The sequence below is a fragment of the Crassostrea angulata genome, chromosome 1 (assembly GCF_025612915.1).
Source record: "Crassostrea angulata isolate pt1a10 chromosome 1, ASM2561291v2, whole genome shotgun sequence".
NCBI classification, from domain to species: domain Eukaryota; kingdom Metazoa; phylum Mollusca; class Bivalvia; order Ostreida; family Ostreidae; genus Magallana; species Magallana angulata.
In genome coordinates, this window is record NC_069111.1 from 20,419,634 (window position 1) to 20,432,622 (window position 12,989).

The 12,989-nt window shown below is 33.4% G+C and overlaps 1 protein-coding gene across 1 annotated transcript; it reads left to right on the forward strand.

The window, feature by feature from the left end:
- The first annotated feature begins 1,208 nt into the window (after positions 1 to 1,208).
- On the forward strand, positions 1,209 to 9,960 carry LOC128161368 (arylsulfatase J-like). Its single transcript, XM_052824651.1, has 9 exons — positions 1,209 to 1,300; positions 3,160 to 3,282; positions 3,978 to 4,137; positions 4,856 to 4,968; positions 5,062 to 5,178; positions 7,011 to 7,133; positions 7,256 to 7,388; positions 7,607 to 7,760; positions 8,088 to 9,960. The coding sequence occupies exons 2-9, from the start codon at positions 3,163 to 3,165 to the stop codon at positions 8,782 to 8,784; spliced, it is 1,617 nt and encodes a 538-aa protein (XP_052680611.1). The 5' UTR covers positions 1,209 to 1,300; positions 3,160 to 3,162; the 3' UTR covers positions 8,785 to 9,960.
- Positions 9,961 to 12,989: the final 3,029 nt, after the last annotated feature.

Genomic DNA, 12,989 nt, shown 5'->3' on the forward strand with positions numbered 1-12,989 from the left:
CTTCTGGATATGATTATTCAAATTTCCTTGGCTAAAAAGCAAAACATCGGTTTATATAAGACAGGCGGGATCATTCGAATTTTTCTCACTTCATTCTGAAAAAAAAATAATCTTTGAATAAACTGTATCTATGAATTTTCTAGATATATTACAGCTTATTTCTTATTTACCATTGTGTATTCTATTACATAACAGATTAAAGGGAAATTGGTTGTGTTTCTACATGTAACGTTATATTCTATGAAAAGCGCATGTTCATGTGTAACATATACTTGAATGACAAGATTATCAAATGTTAATTTACACTTAAAGAATGGAAACGTGTTATTTAAATAATTATTTGCTTGTAAGCCAATTCTGTCCTGATACATATTTTAATCGAAAAAATCAGTAATTGGGATTTCTGGGTGTGCTGTTTAATTTTTTAAAACTTTTTTATTTTCTTTTCTTTTTGTTTGTTTGTTTGTTTTTGTAGGGTTTTTTGTGGGGGTTTTTTTTTTTGTTTTTTATTTTTTTTTTTTGGGGGGGGGGGGGGGGGGGTATTTTTAACAATTGATAAGTTGTAATTGTTCACTGATATATAAGTTAATGTAAATTTTTAAAAATGTATACGTTAAAATTACTAGTTTTTAGCCTATTGTGATACATATAACTACCGCCACGTACAATTTCTGTGGCAACATGTTTGATGATTTATCCCTGCACAAGTCTCTCAAATTCGATTATTATGAATAAATGTGAAAAATAAGAATGGTTGTAGAAGGTTAGGATATCCTAACTTAATATGTTCCTAAGTTACAAAATGTACCTTAAGACGTGTCCTAAGTTGATCTTAGAATGTTCCTAACTTTTTTACTAAGTCATATCTTAGGAACACACTTATGTAATATCTTAGGAAACTTTCGTGAACATGCCTGCAGGTACACGTGTGTGGTACCCTGAGAAAAATTTTGCCGGTACAATACACAAGCGGGAATTATCTCTCTTTGCGAGTTAAAGACGTTGAGTCTACAGTTACTATTATATAGTTAGATTTCTGAGTTACGACTCATCTTAAATTTTGATTTTTTAGCACGTAATAATTATTTTTATATTAGGGAATTTTTTTTTCTAAAAGCAGGTTTTTCCTACCTATACTGTACTATTTTTCTCGATAATTTGATATTGCTATTTAGATCGGGGTCGGAGTTTGTCTAGTCATCTGACAGGGGACTGTCTAACGATGCAATGAACTTGTAGCAGTGTGTTTTGTTGTGGAAAGAACTATCGGAATCCATTTTGATCTGGCTACTGTGTTAAGGTATGAGATGGCTATAATGAACACTTTAGTGGTGTTTTTGTAAGTTGTCCTTTTTGAATATATTAACTTATTTATTCTTGACCGAACTGCTGTAAGTCCACATAGCATGTGACATTTTGTTAATATATGCAGTTTGCATTGTGTCATTTGGCGCAATAATTCGCCATGTTTAAAATCAACGACAACGTATCTAAATTTTAATTCCCCAAGATGTCCTGTTACTTTTACATTTTCTAAAATCAAAGTACTGAAAGTATTTAACAGTCTATACACTATCCCAAGATATTTTTGCTGCAGGTCTGTCTATAGTCTGTCCCAAGATATTTTTGCCGCATATTTTTTTAAATTATTCAATATTTATAAATGCCTATTGGTTCAGACGATGTTCATTCAATAGTATGAAAAAATCCCAAGATTTCCCCTTTGAAACGCCCCCTCTAGCTTGTCGGGTATCAGTACACGGCTAAAAATAAAAAGTCTACGAGGTTTTTCCATTGCCAAGGAGATGAGGACGCCCGGATGATAACGTTGAAAAATTGCGCGAGGTGTCCCGAGTACTTCCGAATGAAGAAAAGATGTCAACATTCCCCATTATAAATCTCCGTAGGAAATCTGTTTTCGTTCCTGTGAATTTTTACGAAGGAAAAATGATGATGTGTGAATGAAGTTATCTTGGGAATTTTCCCTTTCATCGATTTTAATTGCACTTCAGTCACAGGTATGTGTATTTTTATTAAAAATCGTTCAAATATGCAGCATCAATATCTTGGGACAGACTATAGTCTGTAGCTCTGTGTCTGAAAAAATTCGAATGGATGACCTTATAGCTACAGTTCCTTATGTGTGAAAAAGTTGCAATTTACACACAAAAACTTGTTTATGCTAGTTTTGGACAATGTTCATTCAATAGTACAAAAAAATCTCAACACTCCTCTTTTGAAATGCCCCCTTGTCAGGTTTCAATACAAAGCTAAAAATAAAGTCTATGGAGGCCTTGGATTGCAAACGACCTGAAAGTACCATGGATGATTTCCAATTACAAGTTTCTAAGAAATAATGTATCCGCTCTTGTAAGTTTCTTCAGGTGAAAAACATCTGTACATCTTATATAGCATATATATATATCATAGATGAGCAATTTTACGAAATAAATTTTAATTAGATTGATATGTAGCCGAAAACCAATAATATGTGAAGTAGCCCTAGTGTATCTATGTTGAGTTTCATGTGCATTAATTGATATTGTGCCCAAAATATATGTGTTATCTTTAATGGTCATTAAAACATGGATTCATAAGAAAACAGTTTATATAGCAATGATTTTCACTGAAATTTTCAGATATTTTTCTTTTATTTGTATTGTTTAGAATTCTCAATAAACTATAGGTTTTAATCAACCAAATGTGGATTGTTTGTTATCAAGGTACTATTTTTCGGGTTATAGAAACTTTTTCTACATTGGTCGTTACCCACATATCCTGAAGAAATTTTAATTTCAAGGAAAAACATTTTAATTTTCAATCAGGGTATATTTAGATCCCTTTCTGAATTTTTAAATCATCCATAACCTTTCCCCATTACTAGATAGAAAGATAAATCTTTGATTTCTGTCTTGATCCTAGTGTGCAACACTTGCCAGATTTCAAGCTTTTTTAGTGAAGTTCATGGATTTGTTAAATACTGGGAGGATTTCCAACTTATTAAGCCCAAGCTGTTGCTTCAAAAGGTTTATCTGAGGACAATGCATTGAAATGACCCATAGAAATGCTTTTGTTCAGGGGAAAAATGTAAAAATCAGATGCTTTTTATTAATGCAGCAAAATGATTTATATACTGATAAGCTTTTTTTATTTTTGTAGAACATGGTTGTGAAAAATATGCACAGACCCTTTGCTTTACTGTTGTTGGATGTTGCTATCCTGTGCAGGGTTTTTGTTGCAACAACCAGACCAAATATTATTCTCATTGTTGCTGATGATTTGGTAAGAGGATTATTTTTATGCATTTTGTTGATAAACACATGGTCATGTAGTAGATATGTATTCAATATTGAGTTTTCAGAACAGTCATTGGGATGGAATGATTTTCAATTTTTTATGTCATATAATTACTACAATCGCAACTTGTCGGGCTTTTTCGGCAGGCTCGGAAAAACACCTCAAATGTATTAACATTACCGGATGTTAGAATTTTATACAAAATGGAGTCGCTTCCCATCAAAATAAGTATCAGCTAGACAGCCTTATAAGTCGCTTCTGTGTTATATTTTAGGGTATATCATTTACTTTAATGAAGTCTAGCTTACATCTCAACAGATTGTAAAATGTGTTGTATTTATATCAGGTTTTTTTAAAAAGGGGGGTTGTCATGGACGCCTAGGTAATACATTCGAGGGGTTTTTCCGAGCCTGCCGGAAAGGCGCGAGAAGTTGCGATTAATAATTACTATTAAGTTGTCAAAACAGTAATATTGTCTTGTATTCTGTTTCATTGTTTGATTTTCTATTCAGTAGTAGCCTTATAATGAAATACATTCAAAACATGATATACATTAAAAGTATGTAGCAATACATGTACTACAAGTTTCTAAGAAGTAGTTTATATCTTAAATCTTGATTAGGAAATGCACAAGTCTGCTAACTATCATAGTAGTTGGTACCGTATGTTGTTCTGTATAGGGTTACAATGATGTGAGCTTTCATGGATCCAACCAAATCCCAACCCCCAACATAGACAGTCTAGCCTATGGAGGGATTATTCTCAACAACTACTATGTGTCCCCTATTTGTACCCCAACTCGTGGGGCCCTCATGACAGGCAGACATCCTATACAGACAGGTAAGTGTGTCCATTTCAAAATCAAAATTTGAATAATTATGTTTTTATTATAAGTATTAATTTTCAAATATCCAGTCATGCAGTGAACTGAACAGGAATTTATTTTAAATAAGTTGCAGAACATAACCATTTTTGCTACTTTAAACAATTTATATTTACATCTACCGAGTATGATTCCCTCGAAACCTATACAGCGACTGAAACTGACAAGACTTAAATATACACACCCTGTTTATCGATTGGTCGAAACTTATAGCGACCTTAAAAATATCATGGATTGCATAAAATAATTATGTTGATGTCAGATTCAAATTCTCATAGGAGACAATTTGACTGTTTCAGTTAGCTAACGTACTGATGTACATTAACTGTATTTAAGTTAATTTAACTTATTTTAATTAATTTGTTAAAAGAAAGATGTAAAAGATTTTCTTTGTAAATATAAGCAATAAAATGCTTTCTTTGATGATTCTTGTGGGTTTTGAAGGTAGCAATCATTGCAGAAAAAACTTACATATGACCCACTTTGCGGGTTATGTCTTTTTTCTACAATGCCACCACCTTCATATCCCACATAAATCACCAAAGAGAGCATTTTATTGTTTAAATATCTGGATTTTTCTGTAGTACTGTAATTCTCTAAATTGACTTTAAATCTTCCTTTCAAATGCACTTGTATATGCAGTTGCATTGTACCAATATTTTTTTTTTCATTCAGGTCTCCAGTCTGGAGTGATAGTGGCTTCTCAGCCCTATGGACTGCCACTGAATGAGACCATCATGCCTCAGTTCTTCCAGAAACTTGGCTACAGGAGACATATGGTGGGCAAGGTAGGCCTGCTAACAAAGAAATTCAAATGATGCAATAATGAGCATTGAGGGTGTTGGTTTTTTAAAGCAGTTGTTAAACTTTCCTTTCCTCAGTGGCACCTTGGATTCCACAAGAAAGAGTTTACCCCAATGTACAGAGGCTTTGAGACTCACTATGGATATTATCTGGGCTGTGGAGATTACTATGATCACACCTCAGAAGCCAATGAGGTAAACATAATATATTATTATACTTTCATGTTAAATACTGAATTCTGATTGGTAAAGACGCAGTTGATAATCCGTTCTATTACCCTAATCGTTAGCAACACACTTGGCAACGGGTAACACAACGAATTGTTACATGCACGTAAATACCTCGAATACCATTGTCAACCTCCACTTCGGTTGACAATGGTTTTCTCGGGGTGTCAATTTCAACTGTTATCCTCCCAAACAGGCACTATTTATTTTGTTATACTGAATGTCTTAATTTTTAAGATAACTTTACTGCTTTTATATAGAAATAACGTGAATTCTACAGCGAACCGTACGCGCAAAATTTTCGCGCATGTAACAATTTTTATTGTTATACTTTCATGTTAAATACTGAAATCTGATTGGTTAAGACGCAGTTAATAATATTTACTATTACCCTCAGCGTTAGCAACGCACTTGGCAACGGGTAACATTAAAAAATGTTACATGCGCGAAAATTATGCGCGTACGGTTCGCTGTAGAATTCACGTTATTCCTATATAAAAGCAGTAAAATTTTCTTAAAAAATTTAAAAAAGACATTCAGTATAACAAAATAAATAGTGCCTGTCAATTTCAACTGTTACCCTCCCAAACAGGCACTATTTATTTTGTTATACTGAATGTCTTAATTTTTAAGAAAATTTTACTGCTTTTATATAGGAATAACGTGAATTCTACAGCGAACCGTACGCGCATAAATTTCACGCATGTAACATTTTTTAATGTTACCCGTTGCTAACGCTGAAGGTGATAGAAAATATTATTAACTGCGTCTTAACCAATCAGATTTCAGTATTTAACATGAAAGTATAACAATTTCAACAGTTATCCTCCCAAACAGGCACTATTTATTTTGTTATACTGAATGTCTTAATTTTTAAGAAAATTTTACTGCTTTTATATAGGAAGAACGTGAATTCTACAGCGAACCGTACGCGCATAAATTTCACGCATGTAACATTTTTTAATGTTACCCGTTGCTAACGCTGAAGGTGATAGAAAATATTATTGACTGCGTCTTAACCAATCAGATTTCAGTATTTAACATGAAAGTATAACAATATATAAATAGTGCCTGTTTGGGAGGGTAACAGTTGAAATTGACACCACGAGAAAACCATTGTCAACCGACGCGAAGCGGAGGTTGACAATGGTTTTCGAGGGGTGTCAATTTCAACTGTTATCCTCCCAAACAGGCACTATTTATTTTGTTATACTGAATGTCTTTTTTAAAATTTTTTAAGAAAATTTTACTGCTTTTATATCGGAATAACGTGAATTCTACAGCGAACCGTACGCGCATAATTTTTCGCGCATGTAACAATTTTTAATGTTACCCGTTGCCAAGTGCGTTGCTAACGCTGAGGGTAATAGTAAATATTATTAACTGCGTCTTAACCAATCAGATTTCAGTATTTAACATGAAAGTATAACAATATATATTGTCAGTTTGTCAATGTGTATTACCTTGATACTGGTATTTTAAAAATAAAGTAATTTTTACATTCATTTTAAAGATGATTGTTATGCTTTAAAAAGAAAAAGTCTTTTAGAAAAAAATGAATGATAAAATTCAGAAGAAGAGTTAAGACTTTATTAAAGTCAAAGAAGCAGTCAATTGTTATATCACAGATGAAAGTAAATGTATATGCAATGTTTGGAGTATGTCTTAATACAACATACAAGGTTGCTATCTTAATGTACATTAAAAAAGTACATTGGAAGGAAAAAACATCAGCTGTCTTCTGAATGCATATCCAAGAATACTTGTATAAATCAAGTATTGTATCTTGTATTTTATAGGAATATTTTGGGTTTGACTTTATGAGAAACACTACCGTGGACTTTACAGGAATTGGCCAGTACTCAACAGAACTGTTCAGACAAGAAGCCAACACTATCATACAGAAACATAACACATCAGAGGTATGAATGGACCTACATGCAAGAAATGATTGTGTATACACCCTGTCAGTATTGATACTGTTTTGTTATAATGTGTTCAAAGTATTTATTGTAAGTCGTCTATGCACTTGTTCTACTTTTAGCCCCTGTTTCTGTACCTGCCTTTCCAAGCTGTTCACAGTGGCAACCTTCCTAGTGGAAAGAGTCTTCAAGCACCAACAAAATACATCAAAAGATTCCCTCATATAAAAAATACAGAGAGAAAGACATATGCAGGTAAACTACATTCATCATGAAAGGTTGATGGGGGATTTTGTTTTGAGGGGGATTGGGGAGGGGGAGTACATAAAGAGACAAATCAATATAGTACATGTTTAGCTTAGAAGGTATAAAGGTCAAGAAGAAATTCTTTTGTTGACTATACATGTGTATGTGTAATATTTAGATAGCACCAAAGAAAATAATGCTTCACAGACTTTTCTTTATATTTTCAGCAATGGTGTCTGCTCTAGATGATGCTGTTGGATCAATTGTGCAAACACTGAAAGACAAAAATATGTATAGCAATTCTATTATTGTCTTTACAACAGACAATGGGGGACCTGCTAATGGATTTGATGGCAATGCTGCCAGCAATTTTCCTCTGAGGTAAAGCATGAACTTTGGAATTGAACTAATAAAAAATGCATGCAAATTAATTAAAAATGCATGCATATTTAAAAAGGATACTTGGTGAAAATAAACGTAGATTTTGGAAAGGAGAAAATTTTTTTACATGCTTTTGCTATTATTCTCAATACTGATACAAGATTGACTACAGCCTTATAACAACCCCTGTTAAGACTTTCAATTTCTTTTAACTTGGTTCTTCGCTTTTCAAAAAAACTCATTCTACAAACAATTACTGTGTTGAGTTTGAATATGTGTTGTTCTCTACCATAATTTGTATTTAAAATCGTAATATTTTCTCTGTAGAGGAGTTAAAGCCACACTGTGGGAAGGAGGAGTTCGAGGAGTTGGCTTCATTTCCAGTCCTTTACTCCAGACCAAAGGCTACGTATCCAATCAGATGATTCACGTCACAGACTGGCTACCTACCCTCTACACAGCTGCTGGTGGTAAGGCATCAGATCTTCACAATCTGTATGGCATTGATCAGTGGGGGGTGCTGCAGACCAATGGCAAGCCGGTCAGGACTGAAATTCTCCACAACATTGACCCAATGGACAAAACTGAAGCTATCAGAGTTGGAGATTACAAACTATTACACGGACCTATTACTGGATATTGGGATGGCTGGTATCCCCCATATCAATTGTCTGAAAAATTGAGTTATGACAAAATGCAGATGAGTGTATATAAACACACCAACAGGAGTGAACTAGGTATTTTACAGGAAACTGGCAAACCAGTGACAATACAATGCGGTCCTAAGCCTGCCAATGCCAGCACAAATTGTCAAGCCAATAAAGTGCCATGTTTGTACCATATTCCATCGGATCCTTGTGAGTACAATAACATAGCAAGCAGCCATATGGATATTGTAACAAAACTGTTGGCTAAAATTGTGGAGTACAAGAGCACAATGATGGTACCCCCTGGAAATAAACCATTTGACCCAGCTGGAAATCCACGAGTCAATGGAGGCATATGGAGGCCATGGCTGGACTAACTGACAGGCATGCCCACTTAAGAGGGTTTTTTTTAGCATAGAAGATATATTTTTGTATGCTTTTTTTTTTTTAAAACATATACATTCCTAGATCAACTATTTCAATGCAGCTTTAAGCAATAGTAATTTCATAGTAGATTCTGAAACTGTAGAATGCAGATTCAGAAACAAATTTTGATCAAAGGTCTGGCTAATTCAATTGTTTGGAATCTGTCAGTTCTTAAAATAGGTAATAGAATGACTGACCAATTTTTGGTAGCCATATGAACTTAAATTCAAAAATCAAAAGTGATTGACTGAAATGTTCGTTCCTTAACTTTCATCAAATGTCATTCACAGGTTAGACTTGTCAAGCTGATGATCTTTATTTATTGAATTTTCATTACAGAGAGTCATAGATCAGTAGTTACATTGTTACTGTAAACTCTTAATTAAACAATTATTCAATGTATCCACCTAAAATCTTGAGAAGTATTTCTCACATTTTAAAAAAATCTTGCGAGTTTAGCGATTGCGATTTTATTTTCTAGTACTTGCATAAAATAAGGAATCTACCGTTAACCTTATCAGATATTATCAGACCAATACCTCAAAAGCCTTATGTCACATACCAGTCACAATTTCCTAATTGTTTCTGATTTTCAGAATAAAAATCAGCAGGTTTACAGGTGTTCAAATATCATCACAAACCAAAATGATGTTAGGTAGCATATCGGTTTATATATATGCTTAATACAAGTTTGACTGTACATGCATGAAATATCAAGTTCATATTTGGATTGTTTACAATACAGGGATGGATTTATTCTGCTGGTACCAAATATCAGGCTGGTGCATATAATATATTGTTTGTCTTTCTTCTGTCCTTTACACTTTGAATTTCATGAATGAAATGTTTAGCTCAGTTTCAAATAAACTATTCAAGATGGTTCACCTTGCTTTTGCAACCACTGGTAGCTTATTTTCATCAAAGACATTCAGCTAAAGATTTTTACATTATCAAAGTTCAAATTTGAATAGTGCAATTTGTCTATGATTGTATAACAATATTCTGAACCTTCTCTAAGACCTTGATTCTATTTTCCTTTTTTATTTTTTTTTTCATGTTTAGCCTAGTTTGTAACTTAAAGTTCAAGATTTTTAATTCAATTTTCAAACAAAAATACATAATGGTAAGATCAGTTCAACTGCATCATAATTTTCTGACCTTAACCTTTTCTGTGAGGCCTTGACATTACTTATTTTGTCTTTACAGTATGATTTAAAATTAATATATAATTTAGTGTGACTATGCATTTCAATTTACACCAACAATCAACCAATATCAATATATAATTTTTTTTTACATTCTATTGTCTTTTTCAGTTTTCAGCTTGTGTGTGCTGCTATTACATGTACTTAGATCAGGCATTTCCTGGTTAAATGTATAATGCAATGGCTTTATACCATTCTTTGTTGGTATCTTGCAAACTTTATTTGTTCTACTGGCATTTTACTTAAAGTTTTGTTTTTGTATCTGTTGTTTTATTTTTGTTTTATACGTATATATACTATATATGATTCCTGTACTGTTAGCTTGCTTGTTGATAGGGCTATGGGTTATATACTTACATGTAGTTGTATTGCTTGCTTTCTTTGAACAATTTTTTTGGTCAAGAATAATTTATACATTCGTCAATTTGATCTGAAAAGCTGCCCATGATATGTTCAATACATGTTGTGAATACATGTACTAAATCTTGGGTTTCTGACATATTTTGGTCTGGACACCAATTCACAATACAATGCTTCCCCATATTTGCTTTTATTTTTACAATCAAGTTCTAATATAAAAAAAAAATGTATACATGTATATATGAAATTCACAAAAAATTACATTTGAACTTATAAAATTTACTGCTTACTTTTTAGCTCACCTGAGCTGAAAGCTCAAGTGAGCTATTCTGATCACATTTTGTCTGTCGTCCGTCTGTCCGTAAACTTTTCACATTTTCAACATCTTCTCAAGAACTACTGGGCCAATTTTGACCAAACTTGGCACAAATCATCCTTGGGCAATGGGGATTCAAAGTTGTGAAAATTAAGGGTCACACCCGTTTTCAAGGGGAAATAATTAGAAATTAATGAAAAATTTTGAGAAATTTTCAAAAATCTTCTCCTCAAGAACCATAAAGCCAGGAAAGCTGAAACTTGTGTGGAAGCATCCTCAGGTAGTGTAGATTCAAAGTTGTGAAATTCATGACCCCCGGGGATAGGGTGGGGCCACAATGGGGGGTTGAAGTTTTACATAGGAATATATAGAGTAAATCTTTTAAAATCTTCTTCTCAGAAACTAATCAGCCAGGAAAGCTGAAACTTGAGTGGAAGCATCCTCAGGTAGTGTAGATTCAAAGTTGTGAAAATCATGACCCAGGGGGGTAGGGTGGGGCCACAATGGTGGGTCGAAGTTCTACATAGTAATATATAGAGTAAATCTTTAAAAATCTTCTTCTCAGAAACTAATCAGCCAGGAAAGCTGAAACTTGTGTGGAAGTAGTTTAGATTCAAAGTTGTGAAAATCATGATCCCTGGGGGTAGGTGGGCCACAATGGGGGGTCGAAGTTTAACATAGGACTATATAGAGTAAATCTTTCAAAATCTTCTTCTCAGAAACTAATCAGCCAGGAAAGCTGAAACTTGTGTGGAAGCATCCTGAGGTAGTGTAGATTCAAAGTTGTGAAAATCATGATCCCTGGGGGTAAGGTGGGGCCACATTGGGGGGGGGATGTTAAAGTTTTACATAGGAATATATAGATTAAATCTTTCAAAATCTTCTTCTCAGAAACTAATCAGCCAGATGATTCTTTATAATTGTTAAGACTTTGGCTCAAGGACAATTCTTCGGTCTCCAAAGAAGGTTCAGAGTTTGATGTAGCTTTATATCCCATATATAAACAATTATTAAGGATCTTTTTGAGAACTGCAATACTCATCATGTGATATGACTATAAAATCATCCTGTTAGAAAAGGGACTAATGATTATAAAGATAAGAATATCCAGGGGGGAAAAATGAATTTTATTTATACAGGATCTACATGTAGTATTGTACATTGTCCAGATTGTTTGTATTATGACTCCATTAAGCTGATTTTATCATACCTATTGTTCCTCAGGTGAGCGATGTGGCCCATGGGCCTCTTGTTTTTCTATACTTTAATGGAATGAAGACCCTTACAGATTTTAAGTCAGAAAAACCCCTGATAAGTCTATGAATACTCAGATTTTATTTGTGGTTGATGATATTTACTACATTTAGTTGACTGTGCCTTTCATTACAGACATATTTGGAACATAAAATTATGACAACCAATTTACAAGGATATAAAATGCATAGTACATTTTATGTTTGTTATTAGTGCAATATATTCTTTTTTTCATTATACATCTTGTAAACAACTAGTTAGATTGTATTCATTATACAGTGTACTTTAATTCATATTTTTGGTTATTTCAACAGAAAAAATTGTTTGTGTTAATTACTAAAGTGTTGGTTGGGAATTTTGCTCAAATTATTAAATTATAGATTGGTGTTCAAATTCTTTATTATTTTTCATTTGAATAAAAATTGTTGGTCCTTCCGCATGTACTTACTGATACATGCGTATTGAATTTTGTTATCCAAAAAATTAATAATTAATCTAAACTAGACAACATAGAGATGGTGACCATCTCAAAGGGCCCTATTGAAAATAGGATGAAAAGAAATTCAGAGAATTTTGCTTTGACCTTGACCTATAACTTAGCAATTTTCCACTTGGCAAAGAACTTCTAATTCAATCTCGATCGATCATTACCCCTTACATTCAGGTACTTTTGTTCAATCTGGATAAGATTTGTTCAATCTGAGCAAGATTAATCAAATGGTAAATAATCTATGGTCTTAAACTGATTATATTAGATCAACTACTACCTTTACATTGACTTGATTCAATGTCACTACACACCATTAACCAAAAAGCTCTGTTGAAGTATTAGCCAAATAGTGCCAAGTGGAGAGATGATCTTAAAAAGGGATTTTTGTGTGATCCAATATGACCTTGACACTTGACCTACAAGCATCATTCAAGGTCAATGCATATGCTTTGATCAAAGGCACAATGTTGGTGATGCATGAGCCAGATTGGAGCAAATGGAGAGAAGATATGCTCCGCACAAGGATTTTTC